This window comes from Oncorhynchus mykiss, chromosome 4 (assembly GCF_057628025.1).
Source record: "Oncorhynchus mykiss isolate SJ-2025 chromosome 4, ASM5762802v1, whole genome shotgun sequence".
NCBI lineage: Eukaryota > Metazoa > Chordata > Actinopteri > Salmoniformes > Salmonidae > Oncorhynchus > Oncorhynchus mykiss.
The window spans coordinates 85295001-85322328 of NC_143025.1; the positions used below are offsets into that span (position 1 = coordinate 85295001).

The following is a 27328-nucleotide window of genomic DNA, read 5'->3' on the forward strand; positions in this document are numbered from 1 at the left end:
CTTCACTGAATAGCAGGCTAATGATTGCTTTTCAATGCTTGCAGTTAGCCACGGATTCCTTCCAAACCACTCATTGTTGAATTTGCAATTTCCAACTTGTTGTGTAATGTTTATGTCCAATGGCCGTTGAGCACCAATATGTTTTATCTATAATTTTTCTTCATTATTTCTCTTCATATGACAAGGATTAAAAAGGATTTGCCAGTAGATTGTCGACTTGATTTATGATGATGACTGATAACTGAGATTTTGAAAGTATGATGTTGACATGATCAGTCTAATCAAAGCTATGGTAGATATAACGTGATTTGACGTCATTTTATCTGTGGCCAATGACCTTGAGCCTTCTTGGATGGTCACTTCTAATGTAACTCTATGGCAGCACCCAAGGGGCTTGAATTTTCAAGCTCTACCCTTAGACTTGGCGGTGATGTAGTGTCTCCATGAGTGACACAACACTGAGCCAATCATGGGCTGCTGGGCAATCATATTTTCTGCTGGCTTGACCCACCACCACAGAAAGCGCTGGGCTAGGCCGAAACACCTGCATTTTGGAGCTGTCTTACTCAAGAAAACAAAAAAGAGACATGTTTGTCTTCAGCTTCATTAACTCAAATATATGTTTTTTTTTTAATTGTTGCAAACTGAAATGTGACACATATTCATGCCAAAATAACATGCAAAACAGGCAAATGCCCTGATATTTTTTTCATTTTATTTTTTGCTAAAAATGTGGGTCTCAAAACAGATGGGGCCCTGCCCTGAATGACTGTTGGAGACGCAGACCTGGTGTTGTCTGGGTGAATTAGGATAAACCAGCTCCACATAATAGAATAATCCAGAAGAGAGGGTACTCAGAGATGTGGAAGAAACCTCCAGCTTTAGAAAATGGTACCTTGACACGGCCTGGGAGAGGAGAAGACGAGAGGAGAGGAGGAGAGGAGAGGAGAGGAGAGGAGAGGAGAGGCAGCAGGGGAATGACCACGTGTTTTATTAGTTAGTACATCAATTGAACCATTATCCGGTCCTGCAAAGCATTCGAAATGTGTGGAGTACTTTTGGGAAAATGTATGGAGTAGAAAGTATATTATTGTCTTCAAGAATGTAGTGAAGTAAAAGTAAGCGTGAAAAGCTGTCATCAAGGCAAAGGGTGTCTACATTGAAGAATCTCAAATATAAAATATATTTTGATTTCTTTAACACTTTTTTGGTTACTACATGATTCCACATGTGTTATTATATCATTTTGATGTCTTCACTATTATTCTACAATGTAGAAAATAGTAAAAATAAAGAAAAACCCTGTAATGAGTAGGTATGTCCAACCTTTTGACTGGCACTGTATATACAGTTGAAGTCGAAAGTACACCTAGGTTGGAGACATTAAAGCTCATTTTTCAACCACTCCACAAATTTCTCATTATCAAACTATAGTTTTGGGAAGTCAGTCAGGACATCTACCTTGTGCATGACACAAGTAATTTTTCCAACAATTGTTTAACGACAGATTATTTCAATTATAATTCACTGTATCACAATTCCAGTGGGTCAGAAGTTTATATACACTAAGTTGATTGTGAAATTTAAAAAAAATCGAAAATTCTAGAAAATGATGTCATGGCTTTAGAAGCTTCTGATAGGCTAATTGACAGCATTTGAGTCAATTGGAGATGTAACTGTGGATGTATTTCAAGGCCTACCTTCAAACCAGTGCCACTTCACTTGACAAAAGAAATCAGCAAAGACCTCAGAAAAAAATGCAGAACTCCATAAGTCTGGATCATCCTTGGGAGTAATTTCCAAACCCCTGAAGGTACCACATTCATCTGTACAAACAATAGTACGCAAGTATAAACACCATTGGACCACGCAGCCATCATACCTCTCAGGAAGGAGATGCGTTCTGTTTCCTAGAGATGAATGTACTTTGCTGCGAAAAGTGCACATCAATCCCAGAACAACAGCAAATGACCTTGTGAAGATGCTGGAGGAAACCGGTACAAAAGTATCTATATCCACAGGAAAACGAGTCCTATATCGACATAACCTGAAAGGCCGCTGAGAGAGGAAGAAGCCACTGCTCCAAAACCTCCATAACAAAGACAGACTACGGTTTGCTACTGCACATGGGGACAAAGATCATACTTTTGGAGAAATGTCCTCTGGTCTGATGAAACAAAAATATAACTGTTCGCCCATAATGACCATCATTGGTGGAAAAAGGGGGATGCTTGCAAGCCGAAGAACACCATCCCTAACGTGAAGCACGGGGGTGGCAGCATCATGTTCTTGGGGTACTTTTCTGCAGGAGGGACTGGTGCACTTCACAAAATGTCCTTTACGAGGACAGAAAACTACGTGGATATATTGAAGCAACATCTCAAGACATCAGTCAGGAAGTTAAAGCTTGGTCGCAAATGGTTCTTCCAAATGGACAATGACCCCAAGCATACTCTCAAAGTTGTGGCAAAATGGCTTAAGGACAAGTCAATGTATTGGAGTGGCCATCACAATGCCCTGACCTCAATCCTGTAAAAAATGTATGGACAGAACTGAAAAATCGTGTGCAGGCAAGGAGGCCTACAAACCTGACTCAGTTACACCAGCTCTGTCAGGAGGAATGGGCCAACATTCACCACAACTTATTGTGTGAACCTTGTGGAAGGCTACCTGAAATGTTTGACCCAAGTTAAACCATTTAATGGCAATGCTACTAAATATTAACTGAGTGTATGTAAACTTCTGACCCACTGGGAATGTGATGAAAGAAATAAAAGCTTAAATAAATCATTCTCTCTACTATTATTCTGACATTTCCCATTCTTTAAATAAAGTGGTTATCCTAACGGACCTACGACAGGGAATTTTTACTTGGATTAAATGTCAGGAATTGTGAAACACTGAGTTTAAATGTATTTTGCTAAGGTGTATGTAAACTTCCAACTTCAACTGCATGTCCTTCCCAGGCATGAAGTCTCGATAGGAAATGTTTTCACCTTTATTCCCCTCTTCCATGCTGTATAATGTAGTGGAGAAACGGACATGTTCCTTTTTCTACCATCGTCCAATTTGTTCTACCTCCCCATCCCTCATTGTTATAAATTACACTTTTACGTTTTACGTCGAGCCAACTATTCTGTCTTACACAGTCCAGTGGTTCTGCGAGCCAACCTGCCCACCGTCTGACTGGCTGACCGACTGGGAGTCGGAGGAGAAGAGAAGAGAGAGGAAAAAATCTCTAGAAGCTTAATCGTGATTCCCTCTGACATACCCTCTGGGATGACCAGAGAGGAGAGAGAACAAGAGGAATAGAGAGAACAGGAGAGGAAGGGAAAGGAGAGGGAGAGGTTTGGTGTTGTGGGGTATCAGGGAAGTATAGAGGCAGGTAAAAAGAGGGGGGTGTGGGGAGGAAGGGAGGGAATGGAATGTGCAGATGAAATGGGAGAATTGGTTGGAGGATAAATTGGGGGGGGGAGAGAGGGAGAGAAGAAAGATCAGAAGGGAGGAGAAATAAGAGGGCAGAAAGTGAGGGACAGAGTGTATGAGGGGAGTGTGTGAGGGGAGTGTATGAGGGGAGTGTATGAGGGGAGTGTATGAGGGGAGTGTGTGAGGGGAATGTGTGAGGGGAGTGTGTGAGGGGAGTGTGTGAGGGGAGTGTGTGAGGGGAGTGTATGAGGGGAGTGTGTGAGGGGAGTGTATGAGGGGAGTGTGTGCGTACGTGCACTATACTGTCTACAGAAGTGTGTGGACATCCCTTCAAATTAGTAGATTTATTAGTAGGATTAAATGTCGGGAATTGTGAAGAACTGTGTTTAAATCTGGCTAAGGTGTATGTAAACTTCCAACTTCAACTGTAGATACACAAACATGACATTGACATCTTCTAATATTCACAATGTTGTAGCTAGGCCTGTTCACACGGCCCAAATCAACGTTACCAAACCATTTGTTGCTTTGCATCTGCATCATTTAAAAACAGAAAAAGTCACAGTGTTGGGATTGATTATATTTATGTATGTACTGTTTGTACTGTCTCTCACACACACGCACACTTATTTCTTGTCACTCCTCTGTCGGACTCCCTCCCGTTGTTTCTATTGACATCATGTGATCAAAGTGGTGAAGTATGTATTGATGTGATGGTTTACAACACTCATTTACGGCACCTGTGGTATATGTGTGGCAATGGCGGAATAACATTAAAAACTATGGTTGATGGTGATGGTCGTCTTCGTTCACTGTCACCAACAAAGTTCTACGAAGCTTTGAGTTGCATTGCTGTACATGACATTTCTCTCCTTCAGTATAATCTAAAGTTGTCATGTGAGTACGATCTGGTCTGTAGCACAACTGTTAAGAAAGTGAATGAGAAGAGGGTAGAGAGGCAGCTGAGAGAGAGGGAGAAAGAGAGAGAGAGAGAGAGAGAAAGCGGAGGAGAGAGAGAGAGAGAGAGAGAGAGAGAGAGAGAGAGAAAGCGGAGGAGAGAGAGAGAGAAAGAGAAAGAGAAGGAATGAGAGAGAGAGAGAGAGTAGTGAGAGATAGAGAGAAGGAGAGAGAGAGAGAGAGAAGGAGAGAGAGAGAGAGAGAGAGAGAGAGAGAGAGAGAGAAGGAGAGAGAGAGAGAGAGAGAGAGAAAGCGGAGGAGGGTGAGGGAGAGACAGAGAGAGCGAGAGAGAGAGAGAGAGTGAGAGAGAGAGAGAGAGAGAGATGTGGGAGAGAGAGAGAGAGAGAGAGATGTGGGAGAGTGTGGACACAGCTTTTTTAATAGAACTAGGGACTAGTGGTCTGGCATGTCCCTGTGTTTACTTGTGGTCTGGTGTCTCTGTGTGTTTACTTGTGGTCTGGTATGTCCCTGTGTTTACTTGTGGTCTGGTGTCCCTGTGTTTACTTGTGGTCTGGTGTCTCTGTGTGTTTACTTGTGGTCTGGTATGTCCCTGTGTTTACTTGTGGTCTGGTGTCCCTGTGTTTACTTGTGGTCTGGTGTCCCTGTGTTTACTTGTGGTCTGGTGTCTCTGTGTGTTTACTTGTGGTCTGGTATGTCCCTGTGTTTACTTGTGGTCTGGTGTCCCTGTGTTTACTTGTGGTCTGGTATGTCCCTGTGTTTACTTGTGGTCTGGTATGTCTGTGTTTACTTGTGGTCTGGTATGTCCCTGTGTTTACTTGTGGTCTGGTGTCCCTGTGTTTACTTGTGGTCTGGTGGCCCTGTGTTTACTTGTGGTCTGGTGTCCCTGTGTTTACTTGTGGTCTCGTGTCTCTGTGTGTTTCCTTATGGTCTGGTGTCTCTGTGTGTTTACTTGTGGTCTGGTGTCTCTGTGTGTTTCCTTGTGGTCTGGTGTCTCTGTGTGTTTACTTGTGGTCTGGCATGTCCCTGTGTTTACTTGTGGTCTGGTGTCCCTGTGTTTACTTGTGGTCTGGTGTCTCTGTGTGTTTACTTGTGGTCTGGTGTCTCTGTGTGTTTACTTGTGGTCTGGTATGTCCCTGTGTTTACTTGTGGTCTGGTGTCCCTGTGTGTACTTGTGGTCTGGTGTCCCTGTGTTTACTTGTGGTCTGGTGTCCCTGTGTTTACTTGTGGTCTGGTATGTCCCTGTGTTTACTTGTGGTCTGGTATGTCCCTGTGTTTACTTGTGGTCTGGTATGTCCCTGTGTTTACTTGTGGTCTGGTATGTCCCTGTGTTTACTTGTGGTCTGGTGTCCCTGTGTTTACTTGTGGTCTGGTGTCCCTGTGTTTACTTGTGGTCTGGTATGTCCCTGTGTTTACTTGTGGTCTGGTATGTCCCTGTGTTTACTTGTGGTCTGGTATGTCCCTGTGTTTACTTGTGGTCTGGTGTCTCTGTGTGTTTACTTGTGGTCTGGTATGTCCCTGTGTTTACTTGTGGTCTGTTGTCCCTGTGTTTGATTTGTGGTCTGGTATGTCCCTGTGTTTACTTGTGGTCTGGTATGTCCCTGTGTTTACTTGTGGTCTGGTATGTCCCTGTGTTTACTTGTGGTCTGGTTTGTCTCTCTGTAGACTGGTTTCTGAGGGACAGTGGACAGCAGCCATACAGCCGTCAAGATTCCTGTGTTTTCATGTTGTTAGCTAAATAATCCTCTTTCTTTTCTTCCTCATCTCGCTCCCTCTCTCAGAGTATAGGTAAAGGCTCGTTGTGGTCCATAGATCCAGAGTACAGACACAACCTGATCCAGGCCTTGAAGAAGACCCCGTACCACCCCTACTCGCCGGGACTGGTTACCCCCTTCACCTCTTCTCCCACCTCTCCTCAGGCATATCACAGGTAACTATATACACCTCTCACTCTCTCTTTACTCATTCTATCCATTATTTTCATCCGCTCCTTTACCCCTCCAATGTATCATTCCCCCCTCCCTTGCTTTTCCCTCAGACATATCACAGATAACCACACACCTTTCACAGTCTATCTCGCACATGTGCACGCACGTACACTACATGACCAAAAGTACAGTATGAGGACACCTGCTCGTCGAACATCTCATTCCAAAATCATGGGCATTAATATGGAGTTGGTGCCCCTCCTTAGCTGCTAGAACAGCCTCCACTCTTCTGGGAAGATGTTGGAATATAAGGAACCTGTGCATCAATTCAGCCATGAAGGCATTAGTGAGGTCGGGGCGCTGATGTTGTGCGATTAGGCCTGGCTTGCAGTCGGCTTTCCAGTTCATCCCAAAGGAGTTCGATGGGGTTGAGGTCTGGGCTCTGTGCAGGCCAGTCAAGTTCTTCCACACTGATCTCGGCGAACCATTTCTGTATGGACCTCGCTGTGAGCACGGGGACATTGTCATGAAACAGGAAAGGGCCTTCTCCACATTATTGCCGCAAAGTTGGAAGCACAGAATCTTCTAGAATGTCATTGTATATTGTAGTGTTGAGATTTTCCTTCACTGGAACTAAGTGGCATAGCCTGAACCATGGAAAACAGCCCCAGTGTCACGCCCTGACTTTAGAGAGCTTTTTATGTCTCTATTTTGGTATGGTCAGGGTGTGATTTGGGTGGGCATTCTATGTTCATTTTTCAATGTTTTGTATTTCTTTGTTTTGGCCGGGTATGGTTCTCAATCCGAGACAGCTGTCTATCGTTGTCTCTGATTGGGAACCATACTTAGGCCTGTCTTTGTGGGTAATTGTCTTTGTTTGTTGGCGCTATAGCCTTAAGCTTTGCGGGTTGTTTTTTTGGATTGTTTATTGTTTTTGTCTGCGTCATATAAATAAAAAGGAATATGTATTCTCACCACGCTGCACCTTGGTCCAGTTCTTTCAACGGCCATGACAGAACTACCCACCACCGAAGGACCAAGCAGCGTGGTGAAAGGGACTCCTGTACATGGGAGGAGATCCTGGACGGTAAGAGACCCTGGAGGCAGGCTGGAGAGTATCGCCGTCCAAAGGAGGAACTGGAGGTAGCTAAAGCAGAGCGGAGGCGATATGAGGAGGCAAGTCAGCGAGGCAGGCACGAGAGGCAGCCCCCCTTTTTTGGTGGAGCACACGAGGAGATTGGCGGAGTCAGGTTATAGACCTGAGATAACTCCCCATGCTTACCGTGGGGAGAGAATGACTAGTCAGGCACTAGGTTGTGAGGCTCTGCGCCGTGTGTCTCCTGTGCTCTCTCATAGCCCGGTGTGCTCTCTGCAAGCTTCCCGCAGTTGCCTTGCTAGAGTTGGCATTCAGCCAGGAGGGATTGTGCCGGCTCAACGCTCCTAGTCTCCGGTGCGTCTCTTCGGCCCGGGGTTATCCTGCGCCAGCTCTACGCACGGTATCCCCAGTTTGACAGGAGAACCCAGTGCGGCCTGCTCCAGCTTCCCGCACGTGTCGGGCTAAAGTGGGCATACAGCCTCCCTACAACACCTGGGCATGCTCCTGATGAGGTGGCGGATGGTCTCCTGAGGGATCTCCTCCCAGACCTGGACTAAAGCATCCGCCAACTCCTGGACAGTCTGTGGTGCAACGTGGCGTTGGTGGATGGAGCGAGACATGATGTCCCAGATGTGCTCAATTGGATTCAGGTCTGGGGAACGGGCGGGCCAGTCCATAGCATCAATGCCTTCCTCTTGCAGGAACTGCTGACACACTCCAGCCACATGAGGTCTAGCATTGTCTTGCATTAGGAGGAACCCAGGGACAACCGCACCAGCATATGGTCTCACAAGGGGTCTGAGGATCTCATCTCAGTACCTAATGGCAGTCAGGCTACCTCTGGCGAGCACATGGAGGGGTGTGCGGCCCCCCAAAGAAATGCCACCCCACACCATGACTGACCCACCGCCAAACCGGTCATGCTGTAGGTTGCAAGATTGGATCCCCCGACCTGACAAGGTACAAATCTGTCGTTCTGCCTCGTTCCTAGGCCGTCATTGAAAATAAGAATGTGTTCTTAACTGACTTGCCTAGTGAAGTAAAGATTAAATAAAGGTATAAAAAATAAATTAAAATTGGCAAAATCGGTGCCCAAAAATACAGATTTCCGATTGTTATGAAAACTTGAAATCGGCCCTAATTAATCGGCCATTCCGATTAAATCGGTCGACCTCTACTCTATACTTCCCTGATACCCCCACAACACCAACCCTCTCCCTCTCCTTTCCCTTTCTCTCCTGTTCTCTCTATTCCTCTTGTTTTCTCTCCTCTCTGGTCATCCCAGAGGGTATGTCAGAGGGAATCACGATTAAGCTTCTAGAGATTTTTTCTTCTCACTTCTCTTCTCCTCCGACTCCCAGTCGGTCAGCCAGTCAGACGGTGGGCAGGTTGGCTCGCAGAACCACTGGACTGTGTAAGACAGAATAGTTGGCTCGACGTAAAACGTAAAAGTGTAATTTATAACAATGAGGGATGGGGAGGTAGAACAAATTGGACGATGGTAGAAAAAGGAACATGTCCGTTTCTCCACTACATTATACAGCATGGAAGAGGGGAATAAAGGTGAAAATATTTCCTATCGAGACTTCATGCCTGGGAAGGACATGCAGTTGAAGTTGGACGTTTACATACACCTTTGCAAAATACATTTAAACTCAGTGTTTCACAATTCCTGACATTTAATCCTAGTAAAAATTCCCTGTCGTAGGTCCGTTAGGATAACCACTTCATTTAAAGAATGGGAAATGTCAGAATAATAGTAGAGAGAATGATTTATTTAAGCTTTTATTTCTTTCATCACACTCCCAGTGGGTCAGAAGTTTACATACACTCAGTTAGTATTTGGTAGCATTGCCTTTAAATTGTTTAACTTGGGTCAAACATTTCAGGTAGCCTTCCACAAGGTTCACACAATAAGTTGTGGTGAATGTTGGCCCATTCCTCCTGACAGAGCTGGTGTAACTGAGTCAGGTTTGTAGGCCTCCTTGCCTGCACACGATTTTTCAATTCTGCCCACACATTTTTTACAGGATTGAGGTCAGGGCATTGTGATTGCCACTCCAATACATTGACTTGTCCGTAATAATTTTTTGCCACAACTTTGAGAGAATGCTTGGGGTCATTGTCCATTTGGAAGACCCATTTGAGAACAAGCTTTAACTTCCTGACCTATGTTGTGAGATGTTGCTTCAATATATCCACATAATGTTCCTCCTCATGATGCCGTGATGCCACCTACTCCAGCAAAGCACCCCCACAACATGATGCTGCCACTCCCGTGCTTCACGGTTGGGATAGTGTTCTTCGGCTTGTAAGCCTCCCCTTTTTCCACCAAACAAAACGATGGTCACTATGGCCAAACAGTTATATTTTTGTTTCATCAGACCAGAGGACATTTCTCCAAAAAGTACAAACTTTGTCCCCATGTGCAGTTGCAAACTGTAGTCTGTCTTTTTTATGGCGGTTTTGGAGCAGAGGCTTCCTCCTTGCTGAGTAGTCTTTCAGGGTATGTCAATATAGGACTCGTTTTACTGTGGATATAGATAATTTTGTATCGGTTTCCTCCAGCATCTTCACAAGGCCCTTTGCTGTTGTTCTGGGATTGATTTGCACTTTTCGCACCAAAGTACCTTCCATTCTAGGAGACATAATGCGTCTCCTTCCTCAGCGGTATGACGGCTGCGTGGTCCCGTGGTCTTTATACTTATGTACTATTGTTTGTACAGATGAATGTACCTTCAGGCATTTGGAAATTGCTCCCAAGGATGAACCAGACTTGTGGAGGTCTACAGGGTATAGCTAGGCTCTACAGTATGTCTGGGTTATTAGGGTATAGCTAGGCTCTACAGTATGTCTGGGTTGTTAGGGTATAGCCAGGCTCTACAGAATGTCTGGGTTGTTAGGGTATAGCTAGGCTCGACAGTATGTCTGGGTTGTTAGGGTGTTGCCAGGCTCTACAGTATGTCTGGGTTGTTAGGGTATAGCCAGGCTCTACAGTATGTATGGGTTGTTAGGGTGTTGCCAGGCTCTACAGTATGTATGGGTTGTTAGGGTATAGCCAGGCTCTACAGTATGTCTGGGTTGTTAGGGTATAGCCAGGCTCTACAGTATGTCTGGGTTGTTAGGGTATAGCCAGGCTCTACAGTATGTCTGGGTTGTTAGGGTATAGCCAGGCTCTACAGTATGTTTGGGTGTGTTAGGGTCAAGGTGTTGCAATACATCACATCCAGAACATTTAGGGGTTCTATGGGGCAGAAAGAGGAAGTGAGGAAGATTAGAGCATGCTGGGTATCTGTTCAGCAACCAGGCACATTCCTTCACACCCCATAGGCATCTGGATGGGGGGGAGGAGGGAAGAGGGAGTCTCGAGGGAAGTAGGGGGAGAGAGGGAGGACAAGGGCTGAACGACCGTCTGCCACGAGTTAGCTCCTCACAAACCGATTAATGCACTGGTTGCTAGGTGACGGGAACGCCTCCATGGCAACACATGGGCTGAGACTGGTGCACCACATAGCTATTTGTTGCCTGGTGCAAGAAGGAAAAAGGAGAGAGGGAGAGAGAGAGAGAGAGAGAGAGGGATAGAGAGAGAGAGAGAGAGAGAGAGAGAGCAGTAGGACAACAGAGAGAGAGAGAGAGAGAGAGCAGTAGGACAACAGAGAGAGAGAGAGAGAGCAGTAGGACAACAGAGAGAGAGAGAGAGAGAGCAGTAGGACAACAGAGAGAGAGATAGAGAGAGAGAGAGAGAAGTAGGACCACAGAGAGAGAGAGAGAGAGAGAGAGAGAGAGAGAGAGAGAGCAGTAGGACAACAGAGAGAGACAGAGAGCAGTAGGACAACAGAGAGAGAGAGAGAGAGCAGTAGGACAGAGAGAGAGAGAGAGAGAAGTAGGACAACACAGAGAGAGAGAGAGAGAGAAAGAGAGAGAGAGAGAGAGAGAGAGAGAGAGAGAGAGAGAGAGAGAGAGAAAGCAGTAGGACAACAGAGAGAGAGAGAGGGGGGGAGAGGGAGAGGGAGAGAGAGAAAGAGAGGGAGAGGGGGAGAGAGAGTAAGAGAAAGAGAGAACGAGGGAGAAGGGGAGTAGAGGGAAGGGGAGAGGGAGAGTGGAGAGATAGTAAGAGAGAGAAAAGGGGAGAATGATACACAGAGGGAACTGAACATGTGAGTGAGACTTCTGTGAACAAAATACACATCTCCATCTTCTGTGTGTGTGAATATCTGTGAAGACGAATACGATCATTAGTTACTATCTGCTCCATTAGCAGTTTAATAATCTCGAGAGGTGTGTGTATGTGTGTGTGTGTGTCTGTGTGCTGTGTGTGACTGTATCGCCTGCAATTGTGTGTGTGCTATATGTGTCTGTTTGTCTATTTGTTATGTGTTTGTGCGCCTGTTCACGACTGTGTGCGTCCATGTGTATGTGTGTGCATCCGTGCAAGCTCATTTGTGTGTGTGTGTGTGTTTGGGGGCCCGTCATGAAAAATCACCTCTGTGGACCACATCAGTTGGGCTGTAATTCTCTGTGGTAATCATAGGGATAGATTAATGGCAATGCAAGGGCTTCCAGGAATATAATCACTGTAATCAGAATCAGTGGCTTATGGGCTAAAACCCCAGCTTTCATTTCAGTTTGTCTGCTTCTCAAAAAGCCTATATTCTCTATATAGAGTGTTTCCCCAAGTACATTCCCCAAGAGTTTCCAGCCAAATAAAAATAATAGCCAGCCAGGGAGTTCCAGACTGGAAAGGTCCAGGGTGACATGCCCCCTTGAAAAAATATATTAGAACAAGCTATTTTGGTGGTCTCTTGTACATTCTAATGCCTTTAATTCCATCTGAAATACATAGCTAAATTATTGAATACTTTAACAACTTTACCTCACAGAATGGTTCAATTCATTTTGGTATTGAGTAGAAAGACATGACTATACAAATAAAATGACTGAAAATGAAATCAGAGAGACAGTATGAATTCGGCTTGTTTTTAGTTGTTTTGGATATCGTCTAAGCCTATACAATCAGCACTATTTTCGAAGTAAGAAAACCTTTTTTAACAATAAACTTTTAGATTAAAGTCATATTTACTGCAGATAGGAATTGCTATAATGATGTCAATCGACCTGTCAATCAATCACTGTGGGTGGGAATTTGAGGGAAGGCGGTAGATTAGTAACCTAGTCAGAAAATCGAGTCTAATCTACTCTTTAAATGTAATTTGTTTTGGCAAAAATCTATGAAAAAGGTTGTGTTCTGTCAACATGGATTCACTGTTGAGAATCATTATACACTAAACAAAAATATAAACTCAACATGTAAAATGTTGGTCCCATGTTTCATGAGCTGAAATAAAAGATCCCAGAAATATTCCGTTCAGACAAAAAGTGTATTTATCTCAAATGCTGTGCACAAATTTGTTTACATCTCTGTTAGTGAGCATGAAAGGCCACTGAAAGGCCACTCTAAAATGTGCAGTTTTGTCACACAACACAATGCCACAGATGTCTTAAGTTTTGAGAGAGCGTGAAATTGGCATGCTGACTGCAGGAATGTCCACCAGAGTTGTTGCCAGATAATTTAATGTTCATTCCTCTACTATAAGCAACCTCAAACGTAATTTTAGAGAATTTAGCAGTACATCCAAACCACATGCATATCTGTATTCCCAGTCATGTAAAATCCATAGATAACAGCCTAACAAATGTATTAAATTGACTGATTTCCTTATATCAACTGTAACATTTTTGATGTTGAGTTTATGTTTTTGTTCAGCATAGAATGACAGGAAAATGGCAGTGAGAATTCGGCATATTCATCAAATGTTTTTATAATTTATCTGCAGATAATCGCCAAAAAGCAGTGGTATGCAAATTAGGTATGCAAATGAAAGAGCCAAATGAACGTCTCGCTAACCGATGCGATTCAGTTCCTAACGTTCACCTAAAAGATCTGTTAAAAAAAAGAGCCAATCGTTCGCGACCAACCCATCGCTAGCTGACGAGTCCCTTTAGCGGTCACTGGCATCTGGTGAGTGGCGCTGTTTTTTGTTGCAGCTAGCTTGCTGTTAGCTATCCTTAAAAAAAATATGACTGTGAAACACGGTTGCATTTAAACTTTAGATGACAGGTTAGTGAGATGGTGATGAAATGCATTTGCAATGGGAAGTGATAGCTGGTTTGTTAATTTCATTTTGGAATGAAATGGCTGTGCTTTTTGTATAGTTCTGATTTTATGGGGCCTACTGGAGTGAATGGGCTGCTGATTCTTTAACATTATTTGATGCTGTGTGTGACTGCTGTTTCCTGTCTACCAGCCGTGTCTACAGTTGAAGTCGGAAGTTTAAATACACTTATGTTGCAGTCATTAAAACTCGAATTTCAACCACTCCACAAACTTCTTGTTAACAAACTATAGTTTTGGAAAGTTGGTTAGGACATCTACTTTGTGCATGACAAGTAATTTTTCCAACAATTGTTTACAGACAGATTATTTCACTTATAATTCACTGTATCACAATTCCAGTGGGTCAGAAGTTTACATACACTAAGTTGACTGTAACTATAAACAGCTTAAAAAAATCCAGGAAATTATGTCATGGCTGTAGAAGCTTCTGATAGGCTAATTGAAATCATTTTAGTCATCCTTGGGAGCAATTTCCAAACCCCTGAAGGTACCACGTTCATCTGTACAAACAATAGTACGGAAGTATAAACACCATGGGACCATGCAGCCGTCATACCACTCAAGAAGGAGACGCGTTCTGTCTCCTAGAGATGAACTTACTTTGGTGTGAAAAGTGGAAATCAATCCCAGAACAACAGCAAAGGACCTTGTGAAGATGCTGGAGGAAACAGGTTCAAAATAATCTATATCCACAGTAAAACGACATAACCACAGTCCTATATCGACATAACCTGAAAGGCCGCTCAGCAAGGAAGAACCCACAGCACCAAAACCGCCATAAAAAAGACAGACTACGGTTTGCAACTGCACATGGGGACAAAGATCATACTTTTTTGGAGAAATGTCCTCTGGTCTGGTGAAACAAAAATAGAACCTTTTGGCCATAATGACCATCGTTATGTTTGGAGGAAAAAGGGGGGAGCTTGCAAGCCGAAGAACACCATCCCAACCGTGAAGCACGGGGGTGGCATTATCATGTTTGGGGGTGCTTTGTTGCAGGAAGGACTGGTGCACTTCACAAAATAGATGGCTTCATGAGGCAGGAAAATTATGTGGATATATTGAAGCAACATCTTAAGAGATCAGTCAGGAAGTTAAAGCTTGGTCGCAAATGGGTCTTCCAAATGGACAATGACCCCAAACATTGTTCCAAAGTTGTGGCAAAATGGCTTATTAAGGACAACCAAGTCAAGTTATTGGAGTGGCCATCACAAGCCCTGACCTCAATCCTATAGAAAATGTGTGGGCATAACTGAAAATGTGGGTGCGAGCAAGGAAGCCTACAAACCAGACTCAGTTACACAAGCTCTGTCAGGAGGAATAGGCATAAAAAAAGAACACAGGTGCAGAGAGGCGGGACATACGGACAGAACAGTGTTTCCTTGACATCGCTGGCTTTGTGACTGACAGGCGCCTGTCCTATCAATAGATCACTAGAAGATGTATATTGTTCATTCTAGCGGACAAGGGTACAGATTTTTCTGACAAGCGAATTCAAAAGATTAAATGAAAAGAATGCTAGTTATTTCATGAGGTGGAAAAGCGAAAACTGTATATAAGGCAGTACTTTTCACCATGGCCCTGGTAATACGGTGCAATTTCAGACGCACACTTTCTGTCTGTCTGAAGCAGCCTGCAGCAGAGCTTACATGACCACATGATTAACCATCTCTCTCTCTCTCCTCAGTCCTCTACTTTGGCCAAGGAGTCCCTTCTTCAGAAAGAATGGAGTTCTCTTACAAGGTAGGATACCATTCAGCATTGCTTTGTCTTTTTTGTGTGTCTGTATCCATCGCTCTCTCCCTCTCTTCCTCTCTCCCTCTCTCTTCCCCTCTCTCTCTCCCCTCTCTCTCTCCCCTCTCTCTCTCTCTGTCTCTGTCCCTCCCTGATTATCTTTCTCTCTCTCTCTCTATCATCTCAGATGCCAACTCCTGTGTTTTCCGGAGTTCTGAATTATTTTTTAGAAGGCACCTTGAGAATACCAAGTGCTGCATCCTGACACTTGACAACATTCCAGAGGATGCTTCTGTTTGAGTGGGCATTTGAAAGTAAAACAATCTGATCTGAAGCTTGGGAAGGCATCCTGTGATTTTTTTTCCACCTCCACTTTATCTCTCTATCCCCCTCTCGCCTTTCTATCTCCCTTCACTTTCCATCACTTATCACTTTTTCCCCCTCCCTCCCTCCTTCTCCTCTCGCTCTCTCTCTCTCTCTCTCTCTCATTCCCATCCTCCTCATCACTTCTCTCTCTTTTCACTTTCTCTCCCTCTCCTTGACTTCCTCTCCCTCTCTCCTCCCTCTCTTTTGTCCCTTGTGGACTGGCTGGCAGTTTAAATGGACATTCAATCCCAATCACAATCTATTTTGAGAGTACAGTGGGACATCGGTGCTCTAAATGGAGGGAAATGGATACATTAGATGTCTGGTCCGTGTCCTCCATCCCCTCCACCACCATGCCTTGGCCGTGATAATGGAGTAATGGTCAAGGAGCCCATGTAGAGAGTGTCTGAGGGGCCCGGCCTCCCTACAGACCTGCCTGTGACTGATGGGTCTAGCGGATGGGAGGGGTGAGGAGAATGGATAAAAATGTTGGGTAGATTGTTAACAGATAGCGAGAGAGAGAGGGAGGGTGATAAACAGGAAGAGAGACAGAGTGTTGAGACACAGTATAGTACAGTGGAGGCTACTCAGAGGAGGAAAGGGAGGACCATCCTCCACAGTGAATTTTCATTCCACCAATTCTGTTGAAAAACGTCTTAAAACTTTTTAAGGCTAGGGGGCACTATTTTCACGTCCGGATGAAAAGCGTGCCCAAAGTAAACTGCCTGCTACTCAGGCCCAGAAGCTAGGATATGCATACAATTGGTAGATTTGGATAGAAAACACTCAAAAGTTTCTAAAACCGTTATGTCTGTGAGTATAATTATGTCTGTGTGTATAACAGTACTTATTTGGCAGGCAAAACCCCGATGACAAACCAACCAGGAAAAACAAAAATTGAGGTCACTCTCCATTCAATGGGTTTCTATGTGGATCTAGATTTCTAAGATACTTGCTTGCATTTCCTATCGCTTCCACTAGAGTTCAACAGTCTTTAAAAATTGTTTGATGTTTTTCCTTTGAGAAATGAAGAAGTAGCCATTTCCTTTCTGGGAGTCGAGCCAAGTGTACTGTTGTGGTTGGGGCGCACGACCTGAAAGCTCGCTACACTTTGTTTTCATCCGGTATTGAACAGTTTATTCCGTCTTAAATTGTATCCATTATTTACGTTTAAAAATACCTCAAGTTGGATTAGGAAAGTTGTTTGAAATGTTTGGATCAAGTTCAGGTAACTTATTAGATACTTTGTAGTCATGTTGCACAAGTTGGAACCGGTGTATTTTCTGAATCAAATGCGCCAAATAAATGGACATACAACGACGGAATTTATCGAACAAAAGGACCATTTGTGATGTTTAATGGACAAATTGGAGTGCCGACAGAAGAAGATCTTCAAAGGTAAGGCATGAATTATATTGTTATTTCTGACTTTTGTGTCGCGCCTGGCGGGTTAAAATATGATTTTCATGTGTTTGTTTGATGGGGTGCTATCCTCAGATAATAGCATGGTTTGCTTTCACCGTAAATCCTTTTGGAAATCTGACACTGTGGCTGGATTAACAAGAAGTTCATCTTAAAACCGGTGCATAACACTATGATTTATTATTATGAGTATTTCAGTTTTTGAATTTGCCACGCTGCTCTTTCACCTGGGTGTTGTCAAATCAATCCCATTAACGGGATTGGCTCACGAAGAGATCAGTAAGAATTTAAGCGGAAACAAACGGATCGAAATGGGGATAAACATACCAGAATTTGTCCAAAAGAAACTCTCATTTGCAACTGTTGATTACTAATGATTACACCCTAGATCAGCTAGATGCAGGCAAGAGTGTGCAAGTTGGTATTGAATTTGTGACCTACATTGTAAACTTTCATTCATAGGCTATGTTGTAGCAACCTCATGATGGGTATTGGGAAAATGACAGTAGCCTAAACCTCTCGATGTTACATTGAACTGGGTGAATGGAATATGAACGACAGTCTTCCAATATGCTGTAATAGAGTAAAAGCCATGCTCATGAAAAAGAGAAGTGTCCTCCCTTTTCTTTAATGGCACTGACCACCACTGGTATAGTAGTGGACTAAGGACAGACACTATTACCCAAATTAAATTCCATTTAAGAAGCTTTATCGGCATGGAAAGTGTAAGAACTTACATTACGCTCTCTGCTCTCTATCCCAGTCCCACAGCTCACTATCCCAGAGTCACAGTTCACTATCCCAGTCCCACAGTTCACTATCCCAGTCCCACAGCTCACTATCCCAGTCCCACAGCTCACTATCCCAGAGTCACAGTTCACTATCCCAGTCCCACAGCTCACTATCCCAGTCCCACAGTTCACTATCCCAGTCCCACAGCTCACTATCCCAGACCCACAGCTCACTATCCCAGAGTCACAGCTCACTATCCCAGAGTAACAGCTCACTATCCCAGTCCCACAACTCACTATCCCAGTCCCACAGCTCACTATCCCAGAGTCACAGCTCACTATCCCAGTCCCACAGCTCACTATCCCAGAGTCACAGCTCACTATCCCAGTCCCACAGCTCACTATCCCAGAGTCACAGCTCACTATCCCAGTTCCACAGCTCACAGTCTTGGCCTATTGGAAGTGTCTATGCTGAAATAATGTAATGTCTCTGCATCTCCTCCATTCTAGCCTTGTTCTCCAAGCTTATACAGTGTAGGTGACGTGTGACTGCTTTACGTTCCATCTCAAAATTATACAAGACCTGTGTAAATTGAGTAACAACCCATTGTAATCCATACGGTATATGTAAAATAAAATAAAGTTGCACATTCCATAAGACAAACATTAACCTTTCTGGCGCAGGCGTTCCGCTAGCAACCCACCTCGACAACATCCGGTGAAATTGCAGAGCTCCAAATTCAAAATACAGAAATAGTCATAATAAACATTCATAAAAATACAAGTGTTATACATTGGCTTAAAATTAACTTCTTGTTAATCCAGCCCCCTTGTCAGATTTCAAAAAGGCTTTACGGCGAAAGCATACCATGCGATTGTCTGAGGACACGCCCCGTGTACAAAAGCATACAAACATTTTCCAACCAAGTAGAGGAGTCACGAAAGTCAGAAACAGCAATACAATTAATCACTTACCTTTGAAGATCTTCATCTGGTTGCAGTCACAAGAGTCCCAGCTACACAATAAATGTTTGTTTTGTTCGATAAAGTCCCTCTTTATATCCCAAAAACTCAGTTTTGTTCGTGCGTTTTGTTCAGTAACCCACTGGCTCAAAGGAGATCAAAACATGCAGACGAATACACCCTAATAGTACCGGTAAAGTTCGTTGAAACATGTCAAATTATGTTTATAATTAATACTCAGGTTGTCAATTGTCAAAATAATCAATAATAATTTAGCCGAACAATAGCGCATTCAATAGAAAGGAAAAACAATGAACGGCGCACACTCGGTCACGTGCGCAAACCAGCACTGCATGATTCTACAGTCCACTGACAGAAAGGTCTCATTCTTCTTCATTTTTCAGAAAACAAGCTTGAAACCTAGTCTAGTGGAAGCCATAGGAACTGCAACATGGGTCCTAATCCATTAAATACTCAATAGGCATTCAATTGAAAACTACCCACATCAAAAAAATCCCACTTCCTGGATGGATTGTCCTCAGATTTACGCCTGCCACATAAAATCTGTTATACTCACAGACATTATTTTTTAACTTCTTGGTGACAGGGGGGCAGTATTGAGTAGCTTGGATGAATAAGATGCCCAGAGTAAACTGCCTGCTACTCTGTCCCAGATGCTAATATATGCATATTACTAGTAGTATTGGATAGAAAAGACTCTAAAGTTTCTAAAACTGTTTGAATGATATCTGTGAGTATAACAGAACTCATATGGCAGGCGAAAACCTGAGACAAATCCAACCAGGAAGTGGGAAATCTGAGGTTGGTAGTTTAATTTAAGTGATTGCCTATCCAATATCCTGTGTCTATGGGGCCAGATTGTACTTCCAAAGGTGTCAACAGTCTTTAGAAATTTGTTTGAGGCTTCTATTGTTGAAGGGTGTCGAATAAGAGCTGTTTCAACAAGTGGACTAGGCTGAGGCCAATCAGTTGTTTACTTCTTTTTTCTCTGTAATGAATACGCTATTGTCCGGTTGAAATATTATTGAAGATTTATTATAAAAAGACCCTAAGGATTGATTGTAAACATCGTTTGACATGTTTCTACAAACTGTAATGGAACTCTTTTGACTTTTTGTCTGGATTTTGCGCTTGCACATTGTGCCTTTGCAATAGTGAACTAAACGCGCAAACAAAATGGAGGTATTTGGACATAAATATGGACGTAATCAAACAAAACAAACATTTGTTGTGGAAGTGGGAGTCCTGGGTGTGCATTCCGATGAAGATCAGCAAAGGTAAGTGAAGATTAATAATGCTATTTATGACTTTTGTTGACTCCACAATTTGGTGGGTAACTGCATGGCTTGCTTTTGTGGCTGAACGCTGTTCTCAGATTATTGAATATTGTGCTTTTGCTGTAAAGCTTTTTTGAAATCTGACACAGCGGTTGCATTAAGAACAAGTTGATCTTTAATTCTATGTAAAGCATGTATCTTTCATCAAAGTTTAAGATGAATATTTATGTTATTTGATGTGGCTCTCTGCAATTTCTCCGGATGTTTTGGAGGCATTTCTGAACATGGCGCCAATGTAAACTGAGGTTTTTGGATATAAATATGAACTTGATCGAACAAAACATATATGTATTGTGTTACATTGAGTCCTGGGAATGTCATCTGATGAAGATCGTCAAAGGTTAGTGATTAATTTTATCTATATTTCTGCTTTTTGTGACACCTCTCTTTGGTTGGAAAATGGCTGAATGCTTTCTGTGACTAGTTGCTGACCTAACATAATGATATGTTCTGCTTTCGCCGAAAAGCGTTTTTGAAATCGGACACTGTGGTTGGATTAAAGAGAAGTGTATCTTTAAAATGATGTAAAATACTTGTATGGTTGAGGAATTTAAATTGAGATTTCTGTTGTTTTGAATTTGGCGCCCTGCAATTTCACTGGCTGTTGGCGAGGTGGGACGCTAGCGTCCCAAACTGTCCCAGAGAGCTTAACAGTGTTTGGAAGCTTTAGAGTGCTTTCTATCCAAATCTGCCAATTATATGCATATCCTAGCTTCTGGGCCTGAGTAACAGGCAGTTTACTTTGGGCACGCTTCTCATCCAGACGTCGAAATACTGCCCCCAAGCCATAAGAAGTTTTAAGACACCTTCTTCTTCCCTAGTCCTTTTCAGCTGCAGCATACTGTAAATAGGAGTTAGAGTACTGTATTTTATATAGGAGTTCTGTGTTCTGTGAGTTCTGTGTTTTCTATAGGAGTTCTGTGATTTCTGTGTTTCATATAGGAGTTCTGCGTTCTGTGAGTTCTGTGTTTTATATAGGAGTTCTGTGTTCTGTGAGTTCTGTGTTTTATATAGGAGTTCTGCGTTCTGTGAGTTCTGTGTTTTATATAGGAGTTCTGTGTTTTCTATAGTTCTGTGAGTTCTCTGTTTTCTATAGGAGTTCTGTGAGTTCTGTGTTTTTTATAGGAGTTCTGTGTTCTGTGAGTTCTGTGTTTTATATAGGAGTTCTGTGTTCTGTGAGTTCTGTCTTTTATATAGGAGTTCTGTTTTCTGTGAGTTGTGTTTTATATAGGAGTTCTGTGTTCTGTGAGTTCTGTGTTTTATATAGGAGTTCTGTGTTTTCCTGGCAGCAGAAGTGTTTTGACTGAGAGAGAGGCCACTTTGAAATGGTTGCTTTCCCAAGGTCCGCTGGGAATGAACTTTAAACCTGAAATCTGGACACTGAGTCTGATCTCTTTTGGCTGCAGTCTCACACAAGCCAACACACACACACACACAGACTGAAACACACACACACAAGCAGGGAAGCACACTCACACACACGCTCACACACAGCAAGCCATGTGGAACAAATTTAAGAGTCTGAACATAAAGCACATGAAGGAACTAGTCATCTCTCTCTGGCTGAAGCTCTCTCTCTCTCACACACACACACACTCTCTCTTTTTAGTTTTCTTGTATGCCCTATTCTCTGTCTTGGTATCCTGTCCAGAACTACTTGTCAGTGCTGTGAAAGTGGGGTATTTTCTCTCTCTTCTCTTGATAATGACAGGGTGTAAAGATAAAGTGTGTTGTCTCCCATCTCAGTTTACAGCATTGCTTCTCAGGGTTTATACATGCGGAGACCAACCAGCTCTCACAGTCTCACGTCAGAATTAGACGTTAATCCATTTTTCTCAAACGTCAAATTTCGGAGTTGTTCCACACATCCCTTTTTGAAGTGTTTAACCCCCGAAGGTCAATGTTAACAATCTAATTAGCATAATACAAAAAAAGCATTTAAAAAGGTCAGAAAGTCTAAAATGGAGTAACTACTTTGTTTCCCTCATCAATCTACACACAATACCCCAGATTGACAGGTTTTAAGAATTTGGGGTAAACGTACATCAAATAAAAAAGTGAAATATCACATTTACTTAAGTATTCAGACCCTTGACTCAGTACTTTGTTGAAGCAGCTTTGGCAGCAATTATAGCCTCGAGTCTTCTTGGGTATGATGCTACAAGCTTGGCACACCTGTATTTGGGGAGTTTCTCCCAGTCTTCTCTGCAGATCCTCTCAAACTCTGTCAGGTTGGATGGGGAGCATCACTGCAAAGCTTTTTTCGATCGGGTTCTAGTCTGGGCTCTGGCTGGGCCACTCATTGACATTCAGAGACTTGTCCCGAAGCCCCTCCTGCGTTGTCTTGGCTGTGTGCTTAGGGTCGTTGTCCTGTTGGAAGGTGAACCTTCACTCCAGTCAGAGGTCCTGAGCGCTGTGGAGCAGATTTTCATCTGGGATCTCTCTGTACTTTGCTCCGTTCATCTTTCCCTCGATCGTGACTTGTCTCCCAGTCCCTGCCATTAAAAAACATCCCCACAGCATGATCCTGCCACCACCATGCTTCACCGTAGGGATGGTGCCATGTTTCCTCCAGACAGGACACATGGCATTCAGGCCAAAGAGTTCAATCTTGGTTTCATCAGACCAGAGAATCTTGTTTCTCATGGTCTGAGAGTCCTTTAGGTGCCTTTTAGCATACTCCAAGCGGGCTGTCATGTACCTTTTACTGAGGAGTGGCTTCCTTCTGGCCACTCTACAATAAAGGCCTGGTTGGTGGAGTGCTGCAGAGGTGGTTGTCCTTCTGGAAGGTTCTCCCATCTCCACAGAGGAACTCTGGAGCTCTGTTAGAGGGACCATCGGGTTCTTGGTCACCTCCCTGACCAAGGCCCTTCTACCCCGATTACTCAGTTTAGCCGGGCGGCCTGCTCTAGGAAGAGTCTTGGTGGTTCCAAACTGCTTCCATTTAAGAATGATAGAGGCCACTGTGTTCTTGGGGACCTTCAATGCTGAATTATTTTTTTGGTACGCTTCCCCAGATCTGTGTCTCGACACAATCCTGTCTCGGAGCTCTACGGACAATTCCTTCAACCTCATGGCATGGTTTTTGCTTTGACATGCACTGTCAACTGGGTTCCCAAGGGCTCCAGAGTGGCACAGTGGTCTAAGGCACTGCATCTCAGAGCAAAGAGGCGCCACTACAGTCCTTGGTTTGAATCCAGGCTGTTTCACATCCAGCTGTGATTTGGAGTCCCATAGGGCAGCACACAATTTGCACTGCGTCATCCGGGTTTGGCTGGGGTAGGTCGTCATTGTAAGTAAGAATTTGCCAAGTTAAATAAAGATAATAAAAAAAAAACAGTGGGACCTTATAAAGACAGGTGTCTGCCTTTCTGAAGCGTGTCCAATCAATTGAGTTCACCACAGGTGGACTCCAATCAAGTCTTAATTTAACTAGGCAAGTCAGTTAAGAATAAATTATTGGGGCAGAACGACAGATTTGTACCTTGTCAGCTCGGGGATTCCATCTAGCAACCTTTCAGGTACTGTCCAACGCTCTAACCACTAGGATACCTGCCTTATTGTGTGTAGATTGATGAGAAAAATCAATAATGTAATCCATTTTGGAATGAGGTTGTAATGTAACAAAACATGGACAATTGTAAGAGGTCAGAATCATTTCAGAATATTTAGTTTGGACTGTTTAGTGCCAGAAATAAGGGGTAAAAAAAATGGTTTTAAAAAAGTGTGTGTATATATATATATATATATATATATATATATATATATATATATTTATTTGATAATATCTGTAGTGAATCAGTTATTCAATGAGTTTGTGTGGGCTAATAGTCCTGTCCTGCTAAGCATTCAAAATGTAATGAGTACTTTTGGGTGTAAGGGAAAATGTATGGAGTAAAAAGTACATTCTTATCTTTCGGAATGTAGTGAAGTAAAAGTTGTGAAAAAGATACCCAAAAACAACTTAAGTAGAGATATAAAATGTTTTTACAGAAATACTTTAGGCCAGGCAAAGCAAGGCCAGGGTTTGGGTTAGGCCAGGCCAGGCATACTGTGTCTACCTAGTGTAAACAGGATCTGTCGGGCAGCCTCCCAAATAGCACTCTACTCCCAAATAGCACTCTAGCACCCTATATTATTCTAAATAACACTCTGTTCCCTATATTCTTCCAAATAGCACCCTTTTCCCTATATTATTCCAAATAGCACCCTGTTCCCTATATTATCCTAAATAGCACCCTATATTATTCCAAATAGCACCCTTTTCCCTATATTCTTCTAAATAGCACCCTTTTCCCTATATTCTTCCAAATAGCACCCTGTTCCCTATATTCTTCCAAATAGCACCCTTTTCCCTATATTATTCCAAATAGCACCCTGTTCCCTATATTATTCCAAATAGCACCCTGTTCCCTATATTATTCCAAATAGCACACTTTTCCCTATATTATTCCAAATAGCACCCTGTTCCCTATATTATTCCAAATAGCACCCTGTTCCCTATATTATTCCAAATAGCACACTTTTCCCTATATTATTCCAAATAGCACCCTTTTCCCTATATTCTTCCAAATAGCACCATTTTCCCTATATTCTTCTAAATAGCACCCTTTTCCCTATATTCTTCTAAATAGCACCCTTTTCCCTATATTCTTCCAAATAGCACACTTTTCCCTATATTATTCCAAATAGCACCCTTTTCCCTATATTCTTCCAAATAGCACCCTTTTCCCTATATTCTTCTAAATAGCACCCTTTTCCCTATATTCTTCTAAATAGCACCCTTTTCCCTATATTCTTCCAAATAGCACCCTTTTCCCTATATTCTTCTAAATAGCACCCTGTTCCCTATATTATTCCAAATAGCACACTTTTCCCTATATTATTCCAAATAGCACCCTGTTCCCTATATTATCCTAAATAGCACCCTATATTATTCAAAATAGCACCCTTTTCCCTATATTCTTCCAAATAGCACACTTTTTCCTATATTATTCCACATAGCACCCTGTTCCCTATATTATCCTAAATAGCACCCTATATTATTCCAAATAGCACCCTGTTCCCTATATTCTTCCAAATAGCACCCTGTTCCCTATATTATTCCAAATAGCACCCTGTTCCCTATATTATTCCAAATAGCACCCTTTTCCCTATATTCTTCCAAATAGCACCCTGTTCCCTATATTCTTCCAAATAGCACACTTTTCCCTATATTATTCCAAATAGCACCCTTTTCCCTATATTATTCCAAATAGCACCCTGTTCCCTATATTCTTCCAAATAGCACCCTGTTCCCTATATTATTCCAAATAGCACCCTGTTCCCTATATTATTCCAAATAGCACCCTTTTCCCTATATTCTTCCAAATAGCACCCTGTTCCCTATATTCTTCCAAATAGCACACTTTTCCCTATATTATTCCAAATAGCACACTTTTCCCTATATTATTCCAAATAGCACCCTGTTCCCTATATTATCCTAAATAGCACCCTATATTATTCCAAATAGCACCCTTTTCCCTATATTCTTCCAAATAGCACACTTTTCCCTATATTATTCCAAATAGCACCCTGTTCCCTATATTATCCTAAATAGCACCCTATATTATTCCAAATAGCACCCTTTTCCCTATATTCTTCCAAATAGCACACTTTTCCCTATATTATTCCAAATAGCACCCTGTTCCCTATATTATCCTAAATAGCACCCTATATTATTCCAAATAGCACCCTTTTCCCTATATTATTCCAAATAGCACCCTTTTCCCTATATTATTCCAAATAGCACCCTTTTCCCTATATTATTCCAAATAGCACCCTGTTCCCTATATTCTTCCAAATAGCACACTTTTCCCTATATTATTCCAAATAGCACACTTTTCCCTATATTATTCCAAATAGCACCCTGTTCCCTATATTATCCTAAATAGCACCCTATATTATTCCAAATAGCACCCTTTTCCCTATATTCTTCCAAATAGCACACTTTTCCCTATATTCTTCCAAATAGCACCCTGTTCCCTATATTCTCCCAAATAGCACCCTGTTCCCTATATTCTTCTAAATAGCACCCTGTTCCCTATATTCTTCCAAATAGCACCCTGTTCCCTATATTATCCCAAATAGCACCCTGTTCCCTATATTCTTCCAAATAGCACCATTTTCCCTATATTCTTCCAAATAGGACCCTGTTCCCTATATTATCCCAAATAGCACCCTGTTCCCTATATTCTCCCAAAGATAGTAAAGGGAAAAGGGTGCCATTTGAGACGCTGGCTCAGAGTTATTTCCTGCCTCTCCTTCGCTGTAGCATGATCTACCACTGTGTGGCATGTGGAATGGGAGCGGTCACCACGGCAACGGAAAGCCTTGCCCACCACCGGAGCGAGAGAGAGAGAGCAGAAAATGGGGAGGGAAGGAGAGAGGGGAATGTTAACCCAGAGAGACATAGGTACATACTGGCACACACACACACACACACAGCGAGTGATCAAGATTACAATGGAGACAGAGTGCAGGCAGGTAGGCAGGTAGGGATGTAGACAGGCAAGCAGGGATGCAGGCAGGAAGTTAGGCTGGCATGCAGGAAGGCAGGTAGGGATGTAGGCAGGCAAGCAGGGATGCAGGCAGGCAGGAAGGCAGGAAGTTAGGCTGGCATGCAGGATTTACTGAGAAGGTTAACAGGAGCAGCATTACCAACATTATAGTCACACCCAGATTACAAGTGAGCGAGATTACAATGGAGACAGTGTGCAGGCAGACAAGGATGCAGGCAGGCAGGGATTCAGTTAGGCAAGTAGGCAGGCAGGGATTCAGTTAGGCAAGTAGGCAGGCACGCAAGGACTTACTGATAAGGAGCCGCATTACCAGTATTATAGTTAGCCCCACAACCAGAGTCAATAGGATTAACATGGATAGTCTTCAGTTCTAACTCAGGAGCTAATAGAATTAGACGACACACACAGCTAGAAACACAGTCACATACAGTACCTTGTGGAAAGAGAAACACAGTCACATACAGTACCTTGTGGAAAGAGAAAAACACAGTCATATACAGTACCTTGTGGAAAGAGAAACACAGTCATATACAGTACCTTGTGGAAAGAGAAAAACACAGCCATATACAGTACCTTGTGGAAAGAGAAACACAGTCACATACAGTACCTTGTGGAAAGAGAAACACAGTCACATACAGTACCTTGTGGAAAGAG

At 42.9% G+C, this 27328-nt stretch overlaps 1 protein-coding gene across 1 annotated transcript in view; it reads left to right on the top strand.

Moving 5' to 3' along the window:
* LOC110522562 (forkhead box protein N3) overlaps positions 1-27328 on the top strand; it is an 81941-nt gene that overhangs the window by 39309 nt on the left and 15304 nt on the right. Inside the window, exons 3-4 of the mRNA XM_021601019.3 lie at positions 6123-6271; positions 15228-15283. Of these exons, the coding sequence (XP_021456694.3) occupies positions 6123-6271; positions 15228-15283 (205 nt within the window). The remainder of the gene's footprint in view (positions 1-6122; positions 6272-15227; positions 15284-27328) is intronic.